Source organism: Entelurus aequoreus, linkage group LG10 (assembly GCF_033978785.1).
Source record: "Entelurus aequoreus isolate RoL-2023_Sb linkage group LG10, RoL_Eaeq_v1.1, whole genome shotgun sequence".
NCBI lineage: Eukaryota > Metazoa > Chordata > Actinopteri > Syngnathiformes > Syngnathidae > Entelurus > Entelurus aequoreus.
Genome location: NC_084740.1, coordinates 9,112,449 through 9,138,345, shown reverse-complemented (window position 1 = coordinate 9,138,345; position 25,897 = coordinate 9,112,449). Strand labels below are relative to the sequence as shown.

The 25,897-nt window shown below is 41.9% G+C and overlaps 1 protein-coding gene across 2 annotated transcripts in view; it reads right to left on the bottom strand.

The window, feature by feature from the left end:
- Positions 1 to 10,179: 10,179 nt before the first annotated feature.
- The window catches only part of alcama (activated leukocyte cell adhesion molecule a), a 137,073-nt gene continuing 121,355 nt past the window's right edge, over positions 10,180 to 25,897 (bottom strand). Inside the window, exons 13-16 of one of the 2 annotated variants that reach the window (XM_062059963.1) lie at positions 24,493 to 24,522; positions 24,068 to 24,179; positions 12,886 to 13,030; positions 10,180 to 12,801 (exon numbers count right to left, since the gene is read on the bottom strand). In XM_062059963.1, coding sequence (XP_061915947.1) covers positions 12,928 to 13,030; positions 24,068 to 24,179; positions 24,493 to 24,522 — 245 coding nt within the window. In that variant the 3' untranslated portion in view covers positions 10,180 to 12,801; positions 12,886 to 12,927. The remainder of the gene's footprint in view (positions 12,802 to 12,885; positions 13,031 to 24,067; positions 24,180 to 24,492; positions 24,523 to 25,897) is intronic. The other variant, XM_062059964.1, reaches the window with a different exon arrangement.

Here is a 25,897-nt window from a genome sequence, read left to right as displayed (position 1 = left end):
CGTCGGTGCAAGGGATCCCGTTCTTTTAGTCACGATGGAACCTCTTGGGCTGAAACTTGATCTTGCATGGCGGTTCGTTTGACCAGGATTAGGTCAAACTGGTGCCAGTGCTTTGAGCGAGAGTGTCTCCAGGAGACCTTGTGCTGGGGTTTGGTTTTAAAGAAGGAGTTAGCTATGCATAAGTTTTAGTAACTGCATAACTCCAGCAGTCTTTATCTATTGTCGTTCATCTTGCCGACGCCAAACTGTCCAAGGCACGAAGGTTACGAATCATGATTGGCTCCCACAAAGGCATGGAAGTCGCCCAGTAGAACACGTTCCTTGTTGGGAATACTGCTGATGGTGGCTGCAAGCTTGTCGTAGAACTTGTCCTTGGCATCCGGTGTGGCAGAGGGTGACGGGACCTGCCGTGGTGTTGAGGAGAAGAAGTCGCTCGGAGCCTTTGCTGGCTGATTCTACCATATTCAGCCGGCTGTTCCTCAGTGCGAAGCCCACTCCTTGTTGACGTGGCTCGTCTGAGTTCTTTCCTTGCCAGAAGAGTGTTTCCAGAGTCAATCCAGAGTCTGCCAGACGTGTTTCCTGCAAAGTGGCAATGGCCCCGTTTACACTGCACACCATATCTGATTTTTGTCTCAGTGAAGTGACACAAATCTTATTTTTTTGCCAGTCTAAACGCTCCAAAGTGCTTCAAATCTGATCTTTTCGCATCAGATTCAGGCCACATCAGGAGGTAGTCCAAATCCGATTGGAATCTGATCTCTTCAAATGTGACTTCAGTCTAAACGCAATGCGACCTGAATGTGACTTTTTCGTCAGCTTTGGGTGAGCTACGTCATTGCACACTCTTGGCACAGCCCGCCAGCAAGAGTGGATATTTAATCACAACATCTGGTATCGGGGAGCAAAGTGTATTTTTGACGGCTGAATTTTCGGTGCATCACTTGTCAATAGTGTGCAAATAACAGGCTATATGTAAAATATGAATATATATTTTGATTCCGAAGAAATAGCGATTGTTGAAGAACCGGAATTGATGCCGTGGCGCATTTGCTTACAAAAAAATAAAGCTAACGTTGATCCACACTGATGTAAACAGTAAATTGGCCCTATTGTGTGAATGTGAGTGTGAATGTTGTCTGTCTATCTGTGTTGGCCCTGCGATGAGGTGGCGACTTGTCCAGGGTGTACCCCGCCTTCCGCCCGAATGCAGCTGAGATAGGCTCCAGCACCCCCCGCCACCCCGAAAGGGACAAGCGGTAGAAAATGGATGGATGGATATATATGTACAGTACAGGCCAAAAGTTTGGACACACCTTCTCATTCAATGCGTTTTCTTTATTTTCATGACTATTTACATTATAGATTGTCACTGAAGGCATCAAAACTATTAATGAACACATGTGGAGTTATGTACTTAACAAAAAAATGTGAAATAACTGAAAACATGTTTTATATTCTAGTTTCTTCAAAAGAGCCACCCTTTGCTCTGATTACTGCTTTGCACACTCTTGGCATTCTCTCGATGAGCTTCAAGAGGTAGTCACCTGAAATGGTTTTCACTTCACAGGTGTCACTTCACAGAGCTTCAAGCACACCTGTGAAGTGAAAACCCTTTCAGGTGACTACCTCTTGAAGCTCATGGAGAGAATGCCAAGAGTGTGCAAAGCAGTAATCAGAGCAAAGGGTGGCTATTTTGAAGAAACTAGAATATAAAACATGTTTTCAGTTATTTCACCTACTTTTGTTAAGTACACAACTCCACATGTGTTCATTCATAGTTTTGATGCCTTCTGTGACAATCTACAATAGTCATGAAAATAAAGAAAACACATTGAATGAGAAGGTGTGTCCAAACTTTTGGCCTGTACTGTACATACATATCTCCATTCATACATTATACTACTTTAATTTATTTTCTGGTGGGAAAAAACCTTTTTTTTAAGGTGTGCCGACCATATCTTTGGTGGCAACTTTTATTTTATTTTGTAGTAGTAGTTTCTTCCTTGCTCATTTACGGAATCTGGTCAACTTCTTTTGTTTTCACTTTATCGAACTGCGCATGCAAGTGACATCAAGGCCACATTGGGGCCACATGCGTGTTTACACTGGAGTCTGATAAAGATCACATTGTACTTGCAATGTAAACAGTTAGCTGGGAAAAATCGGATTTCGAAATAATCCGATTTGGGCCACTTTGGCCTGCAGTGTAAACATAGTCAATGTCCCCATGGAGCCTCTCGAGCTCGTTGTTGATGCTGGCAACTTTCCTGAAGTCACGGACGTCCTGGAGGTCTTGGGAGCGGCCGGTCTGCATTGTGCGGACGTTCCAACAGCCCAGTTTTAGAGCTGACTTTTTCTTGTTATTACCTGGTCTACTTGTCAGATGTCTCCTGATCTCCATGCACCCAATGGAGAAGGCGAACCATGATGGATTGTAAATAATCAAATGTAAATAATCAAATGTAGATACTTATTCTTATTCTTATGCTCTCTGATCTCTCTCTCTATGTCCACTACTTGCTGTACATATCCTACCAAGTCAGTCCTACACTGTTTCAATGTCCATTTCTCTGATGATGCAATTGTTGATGACTGAAGTGTTGATACCAACCAAACCTAAACCCCCCCTCCACACCCCGGATTGTAAATAATGTAAATAATTAAATGTATATACTCTGATGATTATCTTGTGTGATGACTGTATATTATGATGATAGTATATATCTGATAGTATATATCTGTATCATGAATCAATTTAAGTGGACCCCGACTTAAACAAGTTGAAAAACTTATTCGGGTGTTACCATTTAGTGGTCAATTGTACGGAATATGTACTTCACTGTGCAATCTACTAATACAAGTTTCATCTTCTTCCGCTTATCCGAGGTCGGGTCGCGGGGGCAGCAGCCTAAGCAGGGAAACCCAGACTTCCCTCTCCCCAGCCACTTCGTCCAGCTCTTCCCGGGGGATCCTGAGGCGTTCTCAGGCCAGCCGGGAGACATAGTCTTCCCAATGTGTCCTGGGTCTTCCCCGTGGCCTCCTACCGGTTGGACGTGCCCTAGGGAGACGTTCGGGTGGCATCCTGACCAGATGCCCGAACCACCTCATCTGGCTCCTCTTGATGTGGAGGCGCAGCGGCTTTACTTTGAGCTCCCCCCGGATGGCAGAGCTTCTCACCCTATCTCTAAGGGGAAGCCCCGCCACCCGGCGGAGGAAACTCATTTCGGCTGCTTGTACCCGTGATCTTGTCCTTTCAGTCATAACCCAAAGCTCATGACCATAGGTGAGGATGGGAACGTAGATCGACCGGTAAATTGAGAGCTTTGCCTTCCGGCTCAGCTCCTTCTTCACCACAACGGATCGATACAGCGTCCGCATTACTGAAGATGCCGCACCGATCCGCCTGTCGATCTCACGATCCACTCTTCCCTCACTCGTGAACAAGACTCCGAGGTACTTGAACTCCTCCACTTGGGGCAGGGTCTCCTCCGCAACCCGGAGATGGCACTCCACCCTTTTCCGGGTAAGAACCATGGACTCGGACTTGGAGGTCCTGATTCTCATCCCAGTCGCTTCACACTCAGCTGCGAACCGATCCAGTGAGAGCTGAAGATCCTGGCCAGATGAAGTCATCAGGACCACATCATCTGCAAAAAGCAGAGACCTAATCCTGCAGCCACCAAACCAGATCCCCTCAACGCCTTGACTGCGCCTAGAAATTCTGTCCATAAAAGTTATAAACAGAATCGGTGACAAAGGGCAGCCTTGGCGGAGTCCAACCCTCACTGGAAACGTGTCCGACTTACTGCCGGTAATGCGGACCAAACTCTGGCACTGATCATACAGGGAGCATACCCCATACTCTCTGAGCACTCCCCACAGGATTTCCCGAGGGACACGGTCGAATGCCTTCTCCAAGTCCACAAAACACATGTAGACTGGTTGGGCAAACTCCCATGCACCCTCAAGGACCCTGCCGAGAGTATAGAGCTGGTCCAGAGTTCCACGACCAGGACGAAAACCACACTGTTCCTCCTGAATCCGAGGTTCGACTATCCGGCGTAGCCTCCTCTCCAGCACACCTGAATAGACCTTACCGGGAAGGCTGAGTGTGATCCCACGATAGTTAGAACACACCCTCCGGTTCCCCTTCTTAAAGAGAGGAACCACCACCCCGGTCTGCCAATCCAGAGGTACCGACCCCGATGTCCACGCGATGCTGCAGAGTCTTGTCAACCAAGACAGCCCCACAGCATCCAGAGCCTTAAGGAACTCCGGGCGGATCTCATCCACCCCCGGGGCCTTGCCACGAGGAGCTTTTTAACTACCTCAGCAACCTCAGCCCCAGAAATAGGAGAGCCCACCACAGATTCCCCAGGCACTGCTTCCTCATAGGAAGACGTGTTGGTGGGATTGAGGAGGTCTTCGAAGTATTCCCTCCACCGATCCACAACATCCGCAGTCGAGGTCAGCAGAACACCATCCTCACCATACACGGTGTTGATAGTGCACTGCTTCCCCCCCCTGAGGCAGCGGATGGTGGTCCAGAATCGCTTCGAAGCCGTCTGGAAGTCGTTTTCCATGGCTTCCCCGAACTCCTCCCATGTCCGAGTTTTTGCCTCCGCGACCGCCAAAGCCGCACATCGCTTGGCCTGTCGGTACCTGTCCGCTGCCTCAGGAGTCCTATGAGCCAAAAGAACCCGATAGGACTCCTTCTTCAGCTTGACGGCATCCCTCACCGCCGGTGTCCACCAACGGGTTCTAGGATTACCGCCACGACAGGCACCAACTACCTTGCGGCCACAGCTCCAATCAGCCGCCTCGACAATAGAGGCGCGGAACATGGTCCATTCGGACTCAATGTCCAGCACCTCCCTCGTGACATGTTCAAAGTTCTTCCGGAGGTGGGATTTGAAACTCTCTCTGACAGGAGACTCTGCCAGACGTTCCCAGCAAACCCTCACAATGCGTTTGGGCCTGCCAGGTCTGTCCGGCATCCTCCCCCACCATCGCAGCCAACTCACCACCAGGTGGTGATCGGTAGAAAGCTCCGCCCCTCTCTTCACCTGAGTGTCCAAAACATGAGGCCGCAAATCCGACGACACAACTACAAAGTCGATCATGGAACTGCGGCCTAGGGTGTCCTGGTGCCAAGTGCACATATGGACACCCTTATGTTTGAACATGGTGTTCAATCAATCAATCAATGGGAAAACACCTTATTTGCTGGAGGCTGCCCAGCTTTAGGCTACACTAAGCCGGATAAACCCCTACACGAATAATTATTTAGCCTGAGCCCCGTTTCAGCCACACTGAACTATCGTTTAAGGTCCCACTCCTTGGACACATTTTTACACGGGTAAGTGCGCCGTGGATTTCTTGAATCTCCGGCTCTTAGCTTTGTATGGACTCATTGATCGTTTACAAACTGAGTTCGGAGAGGAAGTGATGTCAGAAAGAACTTGCCCCAGCCAGCTTCATAATAAAGTGGTTTCGTAAGTCGGAGCTAACCACTGGAAATATGAAGGCGAGTCATCCAGACATGGCCGTGTTTCTCCTTCTTCTACATGTACAGACGCTTGTGGAAATCACCCATGAATACTTTAAGAAAGTGTTTTTCAACCTTTATTGAGCCAAGGCACATTTTTCTCATTGAAAAAATGCGGAGGCACACCACCTGCACAAAACATTAAAAAATTCAACTCAGCAGCCGATATAGACAATAAAGAGTTGTTCTAGCAATTGTTGGATATGACTTTAAACCCTCACCAAGCATGCATCACTATAGCTCTTGTCTCAAAGTAGGTGTACTGTCACCACCTGTCACATCACGCCCTGACTTATTTTGAGTTTTTTGCTGTTTTCCTGTGTGCAGTGTTTTAGTTCTTGTCTTGCGCTCCTATTTTGGTGGTTTTTTCTCTTTATTTGGTATTTTCCTGTAGCAGTTTCATGTCTTCCTTGACCGCTATTCCCCACACCTGCTTTGTTTTAGCAATCAAGATTATTTCAGTTGTTTTTATCATTCTTTGTGGGGACATTGTTGATTGTCATGTCATGTTCGGATGTACATTGTGGACGCCGTCTTTGCTCCACAGTAAGTCTTTGCTGTCGTCCAGCATTCTGTTTTTGTTTACTTTGTAGCCAGTTCAGTTTTAGTTTCGTTCTGCATAGCCTTCCCTAAGCTTCAATGCCTTTTCTTAGGGGCACTCACCTTTTGTTTATTTTTGGTTTAAGCATTAGATACCTTTTTACCTGCACACTGCCTCCCGCTGTTTCCGACATCTACAAAGCAATTAGCTACCTGCTGCCACCTACTGATATGGAAGAGTAAAACGTGGTAAGTCTGCCGATCTACAGACAGTACAGACACTCGAAAATGGCACATTATTTGCGGATTATTATTACTGGTTTGCAAAAATATTTTTTAACGGCGTGGCGAAGTTGGTAGAGTGGCCGTGCCAGCAATCGGAGGGTTGCTGGTTACTGGGGTTCAATCCCCACCTTCTACCATCCTAGTCACGTCCGTTGTGTCCTTGGGCAAGACACTTCACCCTTGCTCCTGATGGGTGCTGGTAGCGCCTTGCATGGCAGCTCCCTCCATCAGTGTGTGAATGTGTGTGTGAATGGGTGTATGTGGAAATACTGTCAAAGCGCTTTGAGTACCTTGAAGGTAGAAAAGCGCTATACAAGTATAACCCATTTATCATTTATTTATTTATAACCCAAATAGGTGAAATTAGATAATCTCCCATGGCACAACAGACTGTATCCCACGGCACACCAGTGGTTGAAAAACACTGCCTTAAGAGAAAGCGATTGCAGCTATTTGGGATACAACACTTCTCAGACAGCAAGAGAACTTTCCAATGTCCGGGTCAGCTGTGATTCTACTTACCGAAAAACTGTGTCCATTTGTCGAAGGAGAGTCAACGACAATGCGGGCTCCCGTGGATGTGATAAAAAGGTAGCGCGTGTTTTTTGTATTACCTGGCCGTCGAGGGAAGACCATGGAAAACGGCGAATGCTTTTGGACTGGCAAAGCAGACTATATCAGTTATTGTCCGCCATTATGTCACAAACTCAACGTCTAGGTCCAGAGTATATAAAGTCACCAAAAAGGAATGGACAATGAAGGTGAAGGCAAAAGAGTGAGGAGTGTCCTGACCAGGGGCCGTACTTATCAAGCTTCTTAGAGGGCCATTTTACACTTAAGTCCTGAGAATTTGCGAAATTTAGTCCTACTCTCAAACTTAAGAATAAAAGCTTTTTATCAACGTTCTTAAGTCTAAGAATCACTCCTACTCTCCACGATATTTAAGAGACCTTCAGAGGTGTCTTAAGTGGTTAGGAGTTGCCAGCAGGGGATGGCACTGAGGCGAGAGAGACGTGCGCGAACGTTCAGGGAACGGAACAATGTTGTTTTTTTTTTGATGACGAGCAGCTGATCAAACGGTATCGTTTAGACAGAGCGGATATTATTTTTGTCACAGATTTAATACTTTTCGATTCCTTGTTGATTTCTGCATGTGTCTGCAGTGGGCTAGTATATATAGAGCCACCCACACCAGTTTCAAATTAGTTGCCTAATTAATGAATTGGAAAGAAAATGTTATGACAGTAGCGTATGTGTGTGGCCGTGAGGTGAGTGACGTCAGTGAGTGTGTGGGCGATAGAAGAGAGGGAGCGGTAGCGTGAGTGCGGGCGGGGACTAGTTTGTTTTGTATTATTTTGTAGTTTATTGTCAAAATATACACTCCCATTGTCCACTTAAATATTTCCAAGATATTTCTTTATTCTTAGACAAGGGATTCCCTTCCGTGATTGGTCATTTCTATGGACACAGAAATGACGTCACCTAAAATTCCGTTTACGGCACACAGTAATGTCGTAATTCAGCTCTGAGTGTGACACTTAAGATTCAGTCCTACACTTCGCTGAAAGTGTGAGTAAGACGCTTGATAACTAACTTTTAAGTGCAGCTTTCAGCGAAGAATTTATTTACTCTTAAGTCATCTCTTAGCAGACTTCTTAGGAGTAATTCTAAGAAGCTTGATAAGTACGGCCCCAGATATCTAGATCCCTAGTTTGATTGATGTAAAACGTTCTTTATCACATTGTTTACTTTCACGTGTTTATTAAAGATTTCATTAATTTATGATGACTCAGGTGTGATTCACTACAATAGGGCCCCACAGCACACTGGATTCCAGTTAATTGAAATACAACAACACTGGATATTGTTCAGATAAGTTAAATTTAAGAACTTGCACACAAAGCAACACTGGAGGTGACTATGGCGTGCGCATTTTCCGCGCATGCGTATTAGGTCGCGGTGCGCCGGCGGACGGACGGGGGGGGGAGGTCTTAAACGACCATTGTGTGTGTGTGGACAAGGATAAGGTTAGGTGGGACTTACCCTGGATAACCTTAGCCGGCTTAGTGTAGAAGGGGCCTTAGGCGGGTCCAGTAGGGGTCAAATAATCCCTTCCACCGACGAGGACGACCCCTAACGCTGCGCTCTACGCCATGGGATCCCACACTTTTTCTGCATGCAAGCTACTTTTCAGTTGACCAAGTGGAGGGGATCCACCTCATTCATATATATAATTTATATTTATTTATTTATGAAAGAGACGTTTTTGTTAACAAGTTAAAGGTGTTTAATGATATTACAAGCATGTTTAACATTCCTTTCTTTCATGAAGACAATAATATAAATTGGTGTATTACCTGATTCTGATGACTTGCATTATTTGGAATCAGACAGGGATGATAACGTCCACATTTTCGAATGGAGGAGAGAAAAAAAGTCCTCCTTTCTGTCCAATACCACATGAACGTGGTTGGTTTTTGCCATCTTAATTGTCCAGCTTCTATACTCCTTTTTATACACTTTACAAGAAATACATTGACGACAAACTCCGTAGCATGCTAACTTGTGCGCGCTAGCTTTCGGAGACTCTTATTTTGTTAGCGCTGGCCGGATAAAGCAGGGCTTTTATTCTGAAGACAGGAAGTGTGCAGTCGGTCTTTTTAGAGTTTTGACGACCGGTTTGGCGCGAGATTCTGTTGAAATAAAAAGTCCCTTCACCTCTCAGTAAAAGCACAATAATCCAGGAGCAACATGTTCATCGAAATAAACTCGATTCGAAATAGAAAGCGCTGACAGGAAACAATAAAGAGTGGAGGTGCGGCAAAACGAGGAGTTAAACAGGAAGTAGAACCAAAATAAGAGCACCTGGACAGGAAATGATACCGAACATAGGAAACAACGAAAAGTCCAAACTGAAATCATGACGTTTTCTTTCACACAGGAAGATAATAAACCTTTAAATGTCAAAATGTAACGGATAAAGGTTTTAGCTCAAAAAGCTCTTTTCTTCCTAATAATAATTATGTAACTGCATGCAAGCGTGTCCGAGACAAATAAAGCATTACTATAAAAGTGGTACACCGATTAAGTTAAAGTATAACCAAGTACGAGCAGCCAACAAAATATGTCACAATAATATAGCCGTGCCTCTTTTATTGGGTTAATTGACATGAAATAACACATTTCCACAAATAAATCAAACATTTTTGTACAAAAGACTGTCTCTATAACGCTTGTTTTCTTTCTGTCATTGGGTTGCTTGAGTGTAGTTCACTTTTACGACACTGGAGGGGGCTTGAACGCATCATTGCATCAGCAAGCCCTTAATACTGAACTTCATTGTCAATTGTTTAATTGGCAGTGTGAGGCAATACAAAGTTACTTTATATACACTTTAATATCACTTGCTATGTGCTTAAAACTGTATTGCAACTCATTTTGTCCGTTTTATTGTAGTCTAAAAGGCTGTTTGGCATCAAGTCCACAAGCTAAGTGCTAGCTGAATATGTTATACTATACAATTTTGATAGTAAGAGCATAAAAAAACTTTTCACTACCTTTAAATACATTTGGAACATTATGAGAGCCCCGTAGACGCAAAATAACACAATTTAGTCCCATTTACACTCTTTTAATCCAATATAATAAGGCTGAGCCAATCAGACGCCACGATACTAAACAGTGCACTCTACTTGGTTTGGTCTTTATCTAGTGGGCGATACTAGTGTAGTATTGGTATTTTGTACTTAATGTACAACATTATTACATATTGCCTTGTTCCACGAATAATCCTAAAAAAAAAAAGAAGACAGTAGTCCTGTGTTTTTCCCAAATGTCCACTTTATTTTAAACAAAAGTACAAAAAAACAAAACAGATATTTACAATACTTGCATGGCAATGTTCACTTTCTTTGGTCATTCTTCCAATTGGATGTTTCCACACCAGGTGGGTTGCTCCGAGGTCTGACGACGTCATTGCATGCTGAGACGTTCATTTCGAGCAGACACGAAGCAACCGAAAGGAAATTAACTACATTTCGTGTCCAATTTAAAAGGTGGGATGAAAAAAAACAATTTTTCAATTTTTATTTTGCCGACCAGGATCTTTCATCTTGTACAACATAAATAGAAACAACAACAACAACAAAAAAGTTCATACTTCACAACGACATCCTGGCCTACCACATTTTGAGCTCCAGCAGATTTTTGGATGTGAACTGCCATGGAAAACACGACTTCTATAGTGCACATCACTAGCTGAAGAGACAAGCATTTATTCTTAGAAAGAAGGCAGAAAGAAGCATGACGGACATCTTTAAACTGATGGAGCGCATACATAACACCATCTACGAACCCCAAAACCAGTGAAGTTGGCATGTTGTGTAAATGGTAAATAAAAACAAAATACAATGATTTGCTAATCCTTTTCAATTTATATTCAATTTAATAATCTGCAAAGACAAGATATTTAACGTTCGAACTGGAAAACGTTATTTTTTGCTGCTATTTGGAATTTGATGCCTGCAACATGTTTCAAAAAATCTGGCACAAGTGGCAAAAAAGACTGAGAAAGTTGAGGAATGCTCATCAAACACTTATTTGGAACATCCCACAGGTGAACAGGCTAATTGGGAACAGGTGGATGCCATGATTGGGTATAAAAGCAGCTTCCATGAAATGCTCAGTCATTCCCAAACAAGGATGGGGCGAGGGTCACCACTTTGTCAACAAATTTGTGAGCAAATTGTCCAACAGTTTAAGAACAACATTTCTCAACGAGCTATTGCAAGGAATTTAGGGATTTCTCCATCTAAGGTCTGTAATATCATCAAAAGTTTCGTAGAATCTGGAGAAATCACTGCACGTAACATTGAATGCCTGTGACCTTGGATCCCTCAGGCGGTACGGCATCAAAAAAGCGACATCAGTGTGTAAAGGATATCACCACATGGGCTCAGGAACACTTCAGAAAACCACTTTCAGTAATTACAGTTCGTCGCCACACCTGTAAGTGCAAGTTAAAACTCTACTATGCAAAGCCAAAGCCATTGATCAACAACACCCAGTAACGCCGCCGGCTCCACTGGGCCCGAGCTCATCTAAGATGGACTGATGCAAAGTGGAAAAGTGTTCTGTGGTCTGACGAGTCCACATTTCAAATTGTATTTGGAAACTGTGGACGTCGTGTCTTCCGGACCAGAGAGGAAAAGAAGCATTCGGATTGTTCTAGGCGCAAAGTTGAAAAGCCAGCATCTGTGATGGTATGGGGGTGTATTAGTGCCCAAGGCATAGGTAACTTACACATCTGTGAAGGCACCATTAATGCTGAAAGGTACATACAGGTTTTGGAGCAACATATCTTGCCATTGAAGCAACATCTTTTTCATGGACGCCCCTGCTTATTTCAGCAAGACAATGCCAAGCCACATTCAGCACGTGTTACAACAGCGTGGCTTCGTAGTAAAAGAGTGCGGGTACTAGACTGGCCTGTCTGTAGTCCAGACCTGTCTGTGTGGCGCATTATGAAGCCTAAAATACCACAACGGAGACCCCCGGACTGTTGAACAACTTAAGCTGTACATCAAGCAAGAATGGGAAAGAATTTCACCTGAAAAGCTTCAAAAATGTGTCTCCTCAGTTCCCAAACGTTTACTGAGTGTTGTTAAAAGGAAAGGCCATGTAACACAGTGGTAAAAATGTCCCTGTGACAACTTTTTTGCAATGTGTTGCTGGAGTTAAATTCTAAGTTAATGATTATTTGCAAACAAATAATTAAGTTTCTCAGTTGGAAAGTTAAATATCTTGTCTTTGCAGTCTATTCAATTGAATATAAGTTGAAAAGGATTTGCAAATCATTGTATTCTGTTTTTATTTACCATTTACACAACGTGCCAACTTCACTGCTTTTGGGTGTTGTACCTGCTCGTGTGTCATCCAGTGGTTACGGCCAAATACAGTACATTTGGAAAAAAAAAAAAAGAAAAGCAAAATGGCGCGTTGTCTCCCTGACAACAAAATGTCAACTTTTCCCGCTAACTGTAACCACGACTAAGCAAACGCCTCTCAGCCCTTCCAGCAACTTCTCCTCGCCTGCCTGAACAAACTGAAATATATGTACACTAAAAGTTGACGTGACGCAGGCCTACACATGTTTTTTACAGCAAAGGCAAACTGGTCTAAAAGTGATTTCACTTGCAGCAACTAACCAAAAAAAGTTCAAGTTTCTAACAAAAGGTGAGGTGATTCTAACAGACTTACATGTGGATCAAGCATCCACACAGGTGGTGGTAGTGGGGGTTTTATCACAGGTTGGGTTCGATGTGTAGTCAAATTATCCCTGAAATCAAACTTTACACTTTTTTTTTTCTTGTTTTTTTTTTCTCCCAAAAGATGAGGTGAGGCGAAACGTGCAAAGTTCCATGTTCTCACTGCAAGGACAAGAGGAGGAGGAGGAGGAGGACAATGTTCAGTCATATTATTCAGTCCCACTTTGCAATGTTTGCTCATCGTACCTTTCACATTCCCAAAAGGATGCTCACTGGTTTTTTTCCCCTCTACACTTCAGCTTTTTGGCTGTTCTCCTCCACTTTCTCTTCCAGCTTCTTCTCCTCCTCAGAGGAGCCGTTCTCCCTTTCGCCGGTCTTCCAGCTCCCTTGCCTGTCAAGTACCACACGTTTCAGCTTTATTTTGAAAAGTAGTTCTTTTTAAAGGCCTACTGAAAGCCACTACTACCGACCACGCAGTCTGATAGTTTATACATCAATGATGAAATCTTAACATTGCAACACATGCCAATACGGCCGGGTTAACTTATAAAGTGCAATTTTAAATTTCCCGCGAAATATTCTGCTGAAAACGTCTCGGTATGATGACGTCACGGATTGTAGCGGACATATTGGGACAGCATTGTGGCCAGCTATTAAGTCGTCTGTTTTCATCGCAAAATATCCACAGTATTCTGGACATCTGTGTTGGTGAATCTTTTGCAATTTGTTTAATAAACAATGAAGACAGCAAAGAAGAAAGCTGTAGGTGGGAAGCGGTGTATTAGCGGCCGGCTGCAGCAACACAACCAGGAGGACTTTGAGTTGGATAGCAGACGCGCTACCGTGAGTACGCAGCTTTGGCTTCCAAACATTTGATCGCTTGCCCGTACGTGTGTGCCGCTATGTGCATGTCACGTACGTAACCTGTCAAGTACCACACGTTTCAGCTTTATTTTGAAAAGTAGTTCTTTTTAAAGGCCTACTGAAAGCCACTACTACCGACCACGCAGTCTGATAGTTTATACATCAATGATGAAATCTTAACATTGCAACACATGCCAATACGGCCGGGTTAACTTATAAAGTGCAATTTTAAATTTCCCGCGAAATATTCTGCTGAAAACGTCTCGATATGATGACGTCACGGATTGTAGCGGACATATTGGGACAGCATTGTGGCCAGCTATTAAGTCGTCTGTTTTCATCGCAAAATATCCACAGTATTCTGGACATCTGTGTTGGTGAATCTTTTGCAATTTGTTTAATGAACAATGAAGACAGCAAAGAAGAAAGCTGTAGGTGGGAAGCGGTGTATTAGCGGCCGGCTGCAGCAACACAACCAGGAGGACTTTGAGTTGGATAGCAGACGCGCTACCGTGAGTACGCAGCTTTGGCTTCCAAACATTTGATCGCTTGCCCGTACGTGTGTGCCGCTATGTGCATGTCACGTACGTAACTTTGGGAAAATATATGTGCTGTATGAACTTTACGGTGGTGAACGGTACTTTGGGCTGTGGGATTGAGTGTGTTGTGCGGGTGTTTGAGTTGTATTGGCGGGTTATATGGACGGGAGGGGGGAGATGTTTGTTATGCGGATTAATTTGTGGCATATAAAATATAAGCCTGGTTGTGTTATGGCTAATAGAGTATATATATGTCTTGTATTTATTTACTGTTTTAGTCATTCCCAGCTGAATATCAGGTCCCACGCGCCTCTCACAGCATCTTCCCTATCTGAATCGCTTCCACGGCCCTCTAATCCTTCACTCTCACTTTCCTCATCCACAAATCTTTCATCCTCGCTCAAATTAATGGGGAAATCGTCGCTTTCTCGGTCCGAATCGCTCCCGCTGCTGGTGGCCATGATTGTAAACAATGTGCAGATGTGAGGCGCTCCACAACCTGTGACGTCACGCTACTTCCGGTACAGGCAAGGCTTTTTTATCAGCGACCAAAAGTTGCGAACTTTATCGTCGATGTTCTCTACTAAATCCTTTCAGCAAAAATATGGCAATATCGCAAAATGATCAAGTATGACACATATAATGGACCTGCTATCCCCGTTTGAATACGAAAATTTCATTTCAGTAGGCCTTTAAATGGCGATGCAGCTGCATGCATACACTGCAAAAAGTCAGTGTTCAAAAACAAGAAAAAAAATTACAAACATTAGGGGTATTTTATTTGAACTAAGCAAAATCATCTGCCAATAGAACAAGAAAATTCGGCTGGTCAAGACTTTTCAAAAAAGTAAAATAAAGCTGCAAGCAGCGATGGACGGGACAGACTTTGAGGGCTCATAAAATCCAAACCGTAGCAGTAATTAAAACTCTTTCATCAACTTTTAATCAGAAGGGTTCAATCTCTCTCCTGTGCTAATTTGAAGCCGACACGACAAACGCGCTCAGAGGAGATAATGTTTGAAAAAAGGTGACTGTTTTTACACATCTTTTGTTTTGAAGGGGGAATTGCAAACTTCCTGTTGATTTTTGCTGGGGGTTGTCAGTCAGTGTATGAAATCTAGGTCTAAGTGAGACCTACATAGAGGTTTTTGTTTCATGTCTCTACGACATTCCTACTGGGAGTTAGAGGCAGTTTTGTCTGTGTTTTCTTCCTAGTGGGCGCTAGAGCGCAATTTGGAGTTTTGGGGTTTGGTTTTTTGATTAGATTGCAATTTTCGCCAGTCCTGATGTGTGTGTCCAATTTGGTGAGTTTTGAAGCATGTTAAGGGGGTCAAATTACAGCTCAAAGAGGCGGCGGTATAATAATAAAACGCTAGAAATTCAATAGGGTCCTCTGTCCCAAAGGGACTCGGTCCCTAATTAGCTAACCTCAATGAACCCAAAAATACCTTAAAACAAGTATATTCTCATTAAAAACAAGTGCACTTGACCTTTTTGCTCAATATGATGAAAAATATTCTTAAATGAAGTAAATGCTAGTGCCATTATCTTGACATAATGATATGCGCTCGGCATCATGATTTTTTTTTTTCATGCTTGAAGTTAGAAATGATTACTTTAAAAAAGTAGTTTTATACTTGTGAGTGTTGATGACACAACAGTTGATATTCTAGTTTCAAGCATGTTTTACTCAATATACACTACCGTGGGGTGGGGACGGCGTGGCGAAGTTGGTAGAGTGGCTGTGCCAGCAATCGGAGGGTTGCTGGTTACTGGGGTTCAATCCCCACCTTCTATTCTATAATTTTAAATTTCCCGCGAAATATTCTGCTGAAAACGTCTCGGTATGATGACGTCACGGATTGTAGCGGACATATTGGGACACCATTGTGGCCAGCTATTAAGTCGTCTGTTTTCATCGCAAAATATCCACAGTATTCTGGACATCTGTGTTGGTGTATCTTTTGCAATATGTTTAATGAACAATGAAGACAGCAAAGAAGAAAGCTGTAGGTGGGAAGCGGTGTATTAGCGGCCGGCTGCAGCAACACAACCAGGAGGACTTTGAGTTGGATAGCAGACGCGCTACCGTGAGTACGCAGCTTTGGCTTCCAAACATTTGATCGCTTGCCCGTACGTGTGTGCCGCTATGTGCATGTCACGTACGTAACCTGTCAAGTACCACACGTTTCAGCTTTATTTTGAAAAGTAGTTCTTTTTAAAGGCCTACTGAAAGCCACTACTACCGACCACGCAGTCTGATAGTTTATACATCAATGATGAAATCTTAACATTGCAACACAGGCCAATACGGCCGGGTTAACTTATAAAGTGCAATTTTAAATTTCCCGCGAAATATTCTGCTGAAAACGTCTCGATATGATGACGTCACGGATTGTAGCGGACATATTGGGACAGCATTGTGGCCAGCTATTAAGTCGTCTGTTTTCATCGCAAAATATCCACAGTATTCTGGACATCTGTGTTGGTGAATCTTTTGCAATTTGTTTAATGAACAATGAAGACAGCAAAGAAGAAAGCTGTAGGTGGGAAGCGGTGTATTAGCGGCCGGCTGCAGCAACACAACCAGGAGGACTTTGAGTTGGATAGCAGACGCGCTACCGTGAGTACGCAGCTTTGGCTTCCAAACATTTGATCGCTTGCCCGTACGTGTGTGCCGCTATGTGCATGTCACGTACGTAACTTTGGGAAAATATATGTGCTGTATGAACTTTACGGTGGTGAACGGTACTTTGGGCTGTGGGATTGAGTGTGTTGTGCGGGTGTTTGAGTTGTATTGGCGGGTTATATGGACGGGAGGGGGGAGATGTTTGTTATGCGGATTAATTTGTGGCATATAAAATATAAGCCTGGTTGTGTTATGGCTAATAGAGTATATATATGTCTTGTATTTATTTACTGTTTTAGTCATTCCCAGCTGAATATCAGGTCCCACGCGCCTCTCACAGCATCTTCCCTATCTGAATCGCTTCCACGGCCCTCTAATCCTTCACTCTCACTTTCCTCATCCACAAATCTTTCATCCTCGCTCAAATTAATGGGGAAATCGTCGCTTTCTCGGTCCGAATCGCTCCCGCTGCTGGTGGCCATGATTGTAAACAATGTGCAGATGTGAGGCGCTCCACAACCTGTGACGTCACGCTACTTCCGGTACAGGCAAGGCTTTTTTATCAGCGACCAAAAGTTGCGAACTTTATCGTCGATGTTCTCTACTAAATCCTTTCAGCAAAAATATGGCAATATCGCAAAATGATCAAGTATGACACATATAATGGACCTGCTATCCCCGTTTGAATACGAAAATTTCATTTCAGTAGGCCTTTAAATGGCGATGCAGCTGCATGCATACACTGCAAAAAGTCAGTGTTCAAAAACAAGAAAAAAAATTACAAACATTAGGGGTATTTTATTTGAACTAAGCAAAATCATCTGCCAATAGAACAAGAAAATTCGGCTGGTCAAGACTTTTCAAAAAAGTAAAATAAAGCTGCAAGCAGCGATGGACGGGACAGACTTTGAGGGCTCATAAAATCCAAACCGTAGCAGTAATTAAAACTCTTTCATCAACTTTTAATCAGAAGGGTTCAATCTCTCTCCTGTGCTAATTTGAAGCCGACACGACAAACGCGCTCAGAGGAGATAATGTTTGAAAAAAGGTGACTGTTTTTACACATCTTTTGTTTTGAAGGGGGAATTGCAAACTTCCTGTTGATTTTTGCTGGGGGTTGTCAGTCAGTGTATGAAATCTAGGTCTAAGTGAGACCTACATAGAGGTTTTTGTTTCATGTCTCTACGACATTCCTACTGGGAGTTAGAGGCAGTTTTGTCTGTGTTTTCTTCCTAGTGGGCGCTAGAGCGCAATTTGGAGTTTTGGGGTTTGGTTTTTTGATTAGATTGCAATTTTCGCCAGTCCTGATGTGTGTGTCCAATTTGGTGAGTTTTGAAGCATGTTAAGGGGGTCAAATTACAGCTCAAAGAGGCGGCGGTATAATAATAAAACGCTAGAAATTCAATAGGGTCCTCTGTCCCAAAGGGACTCGGTCCCTAATTAGCTAACCTCAATGAACCCAAAAATACCTTAAAACAAGTATATTCTCATTAAAAACAAGTGCACTTGACCTTTTTGCTCAATATGATGAAAAATATTCTTAAATGAAGTAAATGCTAGTGCCATTATCTTGACATAATGATATGCGCTCGGCATCATGATTTTTTTTTTTCATGCTTGAAGTTAGAAATGATTACTTTAAAAAAGTAGTTTTATACTTGTGAGTGTTGATGACACAACAGTTGATATTCTAGTTTCAAGCATGTTTTACTCAATATACACTACCGTGGGGTGGGGACGGCGTGGCGAAGTTGGTAGAGTGGCTGTGCCAGCAATCGGAGGGTTGCTGGTTACTGGGGTTCAATCCCCACCTTCTATTCTATAATTTTAAATTTCCCGCGAAATATTCTGCTGAAAACGTCTCGGTATGATGACGTCACGGATTGTAGCGGACATATTGGGACACCATTGTGGCCAGCTATTAAGTCGTCTGTTTTCATCGCAAAATATCCACAGTATTCTGGACATCTGTGTTGGTGTATCTTTTGCAATATGTTTAATGAACAATGAAGACAGCAAAGAAGAAAGCTGTAGGTGGGAAGCGGTGTATTAGCGGCCGGCTGCAGCAACACAACCAGGAGGACTTTGAGTTGGATAGCAGACGCGCTACCGTGAGTACACAGCTTTGGCTTCCAAACATCCTAGTCACGTCCGTTGTGTCCTTGGGCAAGACACTTCACCCTTGCTCCGGATGGCTGCTGGTTAGCGCCTTGCATGGCAGCTCCCGCCATCAGTGTGTGAATGTGTGTGTGAATGGGTGAATGTGGAAATACTGTCAAAGCGCTTTGAGTACCTTGAAGGTAGAAAAGCGCTATACAAGTATAACCCATTTATCATTATTTATTTACCGTTCAAAAGTTTGGGGTCACCCAAACAATTTTGTGGAATAGCCTTCATTTCTAAGAACAAGAATAGACTGTCGAGTTTCAGATGAAAGTTCTCTTTTTCTGGCCATTTTGAGCGTTTAATTGATCCCACAAATGTGATGCTCCAGAAACTCAATCTGCTCAAAGGAAGGTCAGTTTTGTAGCTTCTGTAACGAGCTAAACTGTTTTCAGATGTGTGAACATGATTGCACAAGGGTTTTCTAATAATCAATTAGCCTTCTGAGCCAATGAGCAAACACATTGTACCATTAGAACACTGGAGTGATAGTTGCTGGAAATGGGCCTTGTAGATATTGCACCAAAAACCAGACATTTGCAGCTAGAATAGTCATTTACCACATTAGCAATGTATAGAGTGTATTTCTTTAAAGTTAAGACTAGTTTAAAGTTATCTTCATTAAAAAGTACAGTGCTTTTCCTTCAAAAATAAGGACATTTCAATGTGACCCCAAACTTTTGAACGGTAGTGTAGGTCATACCATCTCAGCAACAAGCTGTAATATCTTACTGAGATCATTAAGGACCAAAACCCTTAAAAAAAGTAAAAGACTAACATAAAATCTGTTTAGTGAGAAGAATTATCTTATCAGACAGAAAATAAGTAAATATCACCCTTATTTGAGATATTTAATCTTACTTAGATTTCAGTTTTTGCAGTGTATAAGTCGCAGTTTTTTTTCATAGTTTGGCCGGGGGGTGCGACTTATACTCTGGAGCGATTTATATGTGAAATTACGCCCAAGTAGTTGCCAAGGAGATGAATATAAATTACTTTGCGTCATATAATGTACACTTATTCAGCCTGTTGTTCACTATTCTTTATTTATTTTAAATTGCCTTTCAAATGTCTATTTTTGGTGTTGAATTTTATCAAATAAATTTCCCCCAAAAATGCGATTTATACTCTAGTGCGACTTATACATGTTTTTTTCCTTCTTTATTAAGCATTTTCGGCCGGTGCGATTTATAATCCGAAAAATATGGTACTTGGATATATACAGTACAGGCCAAAAGTTTGGACACACCTTCTCATTCAATACGTTTTCTTTACTTTCATGACTATTTACATTGTAGATTGTCACATCAAAACTATGAATGAATGAAACATGTGGAGTTATGTACTTCACAAAAAAGGTGAAATAACTGAAAACATGTTTTATATTCGAGACTCTTCAAAATAGCCACCCTTTGCTCTGATTACTGCTTTGCACGCTCTTGGCATTCTCTCCATGAGCTTCACCTGAAATGGTTTTCACTTCACCGGTGTTGAGTTGAGTTTGAGTTTATTTGGAACAAGCAAGCATACAACATGATACATCACCATTTCCAGTTTCTCTATTCAACATGTTTGAAAAGGAGTAGGAAGAAGCAGAGCTTATTTAATCCTACCCCTTTTCCTTTGCATAACAGTTGCTAAAACTTTTGTTCACTTCCTGTTCTCAATTTATTCACAATATACTCCATAAGTAATCACAATAAAAATAAATAAATAATAATTACCGAAGTAAGTTATCTTTCATATGGTGAGATAAGTAAGATTATCTAGAAAATGAATGGATGGATGAAACAAATTCAGAATGTTTATCACGGTTCTTCTTCTTTGTAATTTGTAAACACTTTAAGTTTGAAGAGTTTCTTGAAGTGGATCATATTAGTACATTGTTTGATTTCTTTGCTTAATCCATTCCATCATTTAATTCCACATACTGATATACTGAAGGTCTTAAGTGTTGTACGTGCATACAAATGTTTTAAATTACATTTTTCTCTAAGATTATATTTCTCCTCTTTTGTTGAGAAGAAGTGTTGTATATTCTTGGGTAGCAGGTTATAGTTTGCCTTGTGTATAATTTTAGCTGTTTGCAAATTCACTATGCCGTGGAATTTTAGTACCGTATTTTTCAGACTATAAGTCGCAGTTTTTTTCATAGTTTGGCCGGGGGTGCGACTTATACTCAGGAGCGACTTATGTGTGAAATTATTAACACATTACCGTAAAATATCAAATAATATTATTTAGCTCATTCACGTAAGAGAGTAGACGTATAAGATTTCATGGGATTTAGCGATTAGGAGTGACAGATTGTTTGGTAAACGTATAGCATGTTTTATATGTTATAGTTATTTGAATGACTCTTACCATAATATGTTACGTTAACATACCAGGCACGTTCTCAGTTGGTTATTTATGCCTCATATAACGTACACTTATTCAGCCTGTTGTTCACTATTCTTTATTTATTTTAAATTGCCTTACAAATGTCTATTCTTGGTGTTGGCTTTTATCAAATACATTTCCCCAAAAAATGCGACTTATACTCCAGTGCGACTTATATATGTTTTTTTCCTTCTTTATTGTGTATTTTCGGCTGGTGCGACTTATACTCCGGAGCGATTTATACTCCGAAAATTACGGTATTTTTGATTCAATAAATACAGGGTTTGTATATTCTCTATATCCAACATTACGTATTATACTAATTGATTATTATGTAACACTCCAGACTTGGCCCCCTTAGGAGCCCAGTCTAGATTGTATTTTTTTACAAATTTTTTCCCCCAGCGTTTTACCTTTTTCCTATCTTTTACGGGGCGCCTTAAAATGGCGATCCATCCGCGTTCCTGTTCTGTAACCCAGTACACTGTTTGTTTGTCTAATCTTGAACGTGTTTGTCCTGAAAACATAGTTTCGTTGTACTTGTGCAATGACAATAAAGACCTATCTATCTATCTATCTATCTATCTATCTATCTATCTATCTATCTATCTATCTATCTATCTATCTATCTATCTATCTATCTATCTATCTATCTATCTATCTATCTATCTATCTATCTATCCATCTATCTATCTATATGACTCAAGTAAACAACACCAAAATGTTATATGTTCCATTGAAAATATAGAACATTACACACGGCGCTCAAAAATCTATCAAAATGTTTTAGTACGACTTTGGTAAGCTATGAAGCCGCACCGCTTGATGGATTGTACTGTGTTTCAACATAGGAGTATTATTATGGTGTGTGTATAAGGTAAGACATATTACCTGGCGTTTTGTTTCGCAATATTATGCAAAATCCACTTTTCATACCTTCTGGTACCTGCTGCTCTGTATTTGGGATCTGCATAAGTCCTGAAAATATGCGCACGTCCGCCTGTGTAGTTCGTGCCGACGCCGTAGTCGATAAGCTTCTTCTTTTTCACTATCTTCTTGTTATGGGACAGCTGTTGCCATTTCTAATATAAAGTAGTGTAAAGTTCTTACTTATATCTGTCAGTAAACTCGCCATGAAAGCGCTAAAACATACCGGTATAGTGAGTTACATTATTCACCCAAGGAAATTTAGTTAGAGAGTTCCGGTCGGATGTTTTTTTTTACGGGACACATTTCCGGCGTTGTTTTTGCACTAGTGAGGAGATGCTGCTCGCTCGCCGTTAAGTTGAAAACTACCTTTCAGCCACCCAGCCACTACACTACAGTATCTTAGTTCGCACAGGTTATGGGGAGAGGCACTTTAAAGCTGAGGTGAAGTTAAACATTTTACACGCCAAGCGAGTAGCAGAGAGGATTGATTGATTGATTGAGACTTTTATTAATAGATTGCACAGTCAATTGTACATTTTCCGTACAATTGACCACTAAATGGTAACACCCGAATAAGTTTTTCAACTTGTTTAAGTCGGGGTCCACGCTAGCTGCTAAGCTATGTCGCTAACAGAAGTGAACAACATAAACAGGCGAGATTAATGATAAAGTCGCTACAAGGAGAGATATAGGTTCTAAAGCAAACTGGTGAACGTGTAAATAAAGCTGTAGTCACTCACCAAGAGCCAAACACAGTCGCCGACCAAAGCATTGCATCACTCGGGAGTCAAGAAGTCGGCACCGCGCTGCCGTATTTTAAAAAAAAAGTTTGTTGTGGTGGGTCAGGGAAGCCTACATAAACACGCAAGGGGATGCCGTGTGCTTTGCCCGTCAGGCGCAGAGAGGAGCAAACAGCCTAAACAAAGGCACATCAAAAGATACTGGTATGACGGTATTGTCTGAAATATATACCGCTTTCTACAGCCCAGCCCTAATACAATAACAACGTATTTTTACTAGAGATGTCTGATAATGGCTTTTTTGCCGATATCCGATATTGTCCAACTCTTAATTATCGATTACAATATCTACCGATACCGACATATACAGTCGTAGAATCAACACATTATTATGCCTAATTTTGTTGTGATGCCCCGCTGGATGCATTAAACAATGTAACAAGGTTTTCCAAAATAAATCAACTCAAGTTATGGAAAAAAATGCCAACATGGCACTGCCATATTTATTATTGAAGTCACAAAGTGCATTATTTTTTAAACATGCCTCAAAACAGCAGCTTGGAATTTGGGACATGCTCTCCCTGAGAGAGCATGAGGAGGCTGAGGTGGGAGGGTAGGGGGTAGCAGGGGAAAGTGTCCCCTGCTAGGGGTTCTGGGTATTGTGTTTATGTTGTGTTACGGTGCGGATGTTCTCCCGAAATGGGTTTGTCATTCTTGTTTGGTGTGGGTTCACAGTGTGGCGCATATTTGTAACAGTGTTAAAGTTGTTTATACGTCCACCCTCAGTGTGACCTGTACGGCTGTTGACCAGGTATGCCTTGCATTCAGTTGTGTGTGTGAAAAGCCGTAGATATTATGTGATTGGGCCGGCACGCAAAGGCAGTGCCTTCAAGGTTTATTGGCGCTCTGTACTTCTCCCTACGTCCGTGTACACAGCAGCGTTTTAAAAAGTCATACATTTTATTTTTTGAAATCGATACAGATAATTTTGAAACCGATACCGATAATTTCTGATATTACATTTTAAAGCATTTATCGCCCGATAATATCGGCAGTCCGATATTATCGATATTATTATGGCAACCTATTTGTATTATTTCCCATAGGAAATATTGTTTTCCAGAAAAGAACCAAACAGTTTGTGTTGCATTGTATTCATGATAAGATGCACAGTGACTCACTTGGATTTCTTCTGGTAGATTCCGTACGCCAGACCAATAACCATGGCGACGATGAGAAGGCCGACCACGACTCCGACCACCAACTTGGTCTGATCGCCGTCCTCTGATTGGTCTGCAGAAAGACAACAGACGACATCACGCACCCGACCGTCACCCAACACACACGCACACACCAGTGCGGACCCACTTGAACAAAAACACTGAAGGCCTCAATGGAATGCAGACATCAGCACTGTTCATGAATGTGACCCAATGTTTATGACTCATCCTCATCAGCCAACAGGATTATGGGTAAAGTTTGCCAGGATGCTGGAGGCGCCGTTCCTTCTTTGTATCTGTGCTTTTGCCACCACAAAGTCTTCTTTTCATACATTTGCTTCCCTTTCCACCAAATTGTCCCAAGCAAGAAGACTTCTATAACTTACCTCGTTTATCCACTCTCACCTCCTCAAATACTGAAATCAGACACGAAATGAAATTAACGTCTAACCAAGGAAAAAAGGAAGTCTAAGCTACATCTAGACTACTGTCGCATGCAGGAGGTTTCGGAGAGGGGACAGATCAAGTCCCAGCATCCCAACATACACACACTGGTTCAGGGGGTGAGGAAAAAGAGCTAGAGAGACAGAGACGAAGCGTCTCAAACACTCATGAAACGGTGACACGGCAAAGTTTCGGACAAGACGGCGGCATGCGTGAGCTGTGTACCGTATTTTTCCGACTATAAGGCGCACTTAAAATCCTTTTCTCAAAAATCGACAGTGCGCCTAATGTACGGCATAATTCTGGTTGTGCTTACCAACCTCGAAGCTATTTTATTGGGTAGAATAGAATAGAATAGAATAGAATGGACTTTATTGTCATATAACGAGATTACGGACTCCAACTTAAGGTGCGGTAGTGGGAAGAAATATGGGGTAAAAATAAATTACACTAGGTAATAAAGAAAAAAACTAACAATTGAAATAAACAGACTACTGTCCAATAAAAATAATAAGCAATCCTGTACAATATACAAAACATGGTACATGGTGTAATGATAAGTGTGACTAGTAGATGGCAGTCATACATAAGAGATACGTGTAAACCATACTTGCCAACCTTGAGACCTTCGAATTCAGGAGATGGGGGGTGTATATATTTTCAAGTATGCTTGAAAATATATATAAGTATAAGTATGCTTTGCTGCTTTTAGCCAAAAGCAGCAAAGGCCTCTTATATATATATATATATATATATATATATATATATATATATATATATATATATATATATATATATATATATATATATATATATATATATATATATATATATATATATATATATATATATATATATATATATATATATATATATATATAAATAATCCGTTCATGAATGAGTATTTCCGTCTCGAGCTGTCCTGGATGAACTGAAATTATTTTTTCCCAATCATTTTGGAACTTGCAAGCGTACTTCTTCTTCTTACTCGTCGTCGCCATGTCTCTTCTTCCTTCTTCTGCTTCGTCTCTGTTATGTTTTTGGACATCACTACTTGCCGTAGTTTCGAAGCAATGCATGATGGGAATCCGGATGTTGTGTGTCAGTGTATTAACGTGCCGGCTGGAATAAACACACGCTGAGAAATAGCTCCGTGCCTGCCTACTTTATGGGTTATAGATAACCCTATGGATAATGGAGACATATATAATAGTCTCCTTTTCAGGTGAGAGAGGACGCTAAAGGCAGTGCCTTTAAGGCACGCCCCCAATATTGTTGTCCGTGTGGAAATTCGGGAGATTGGTTGCCCCGGGGAGATTTTCGGGAGGGGCACTGAAATTCGGGAGT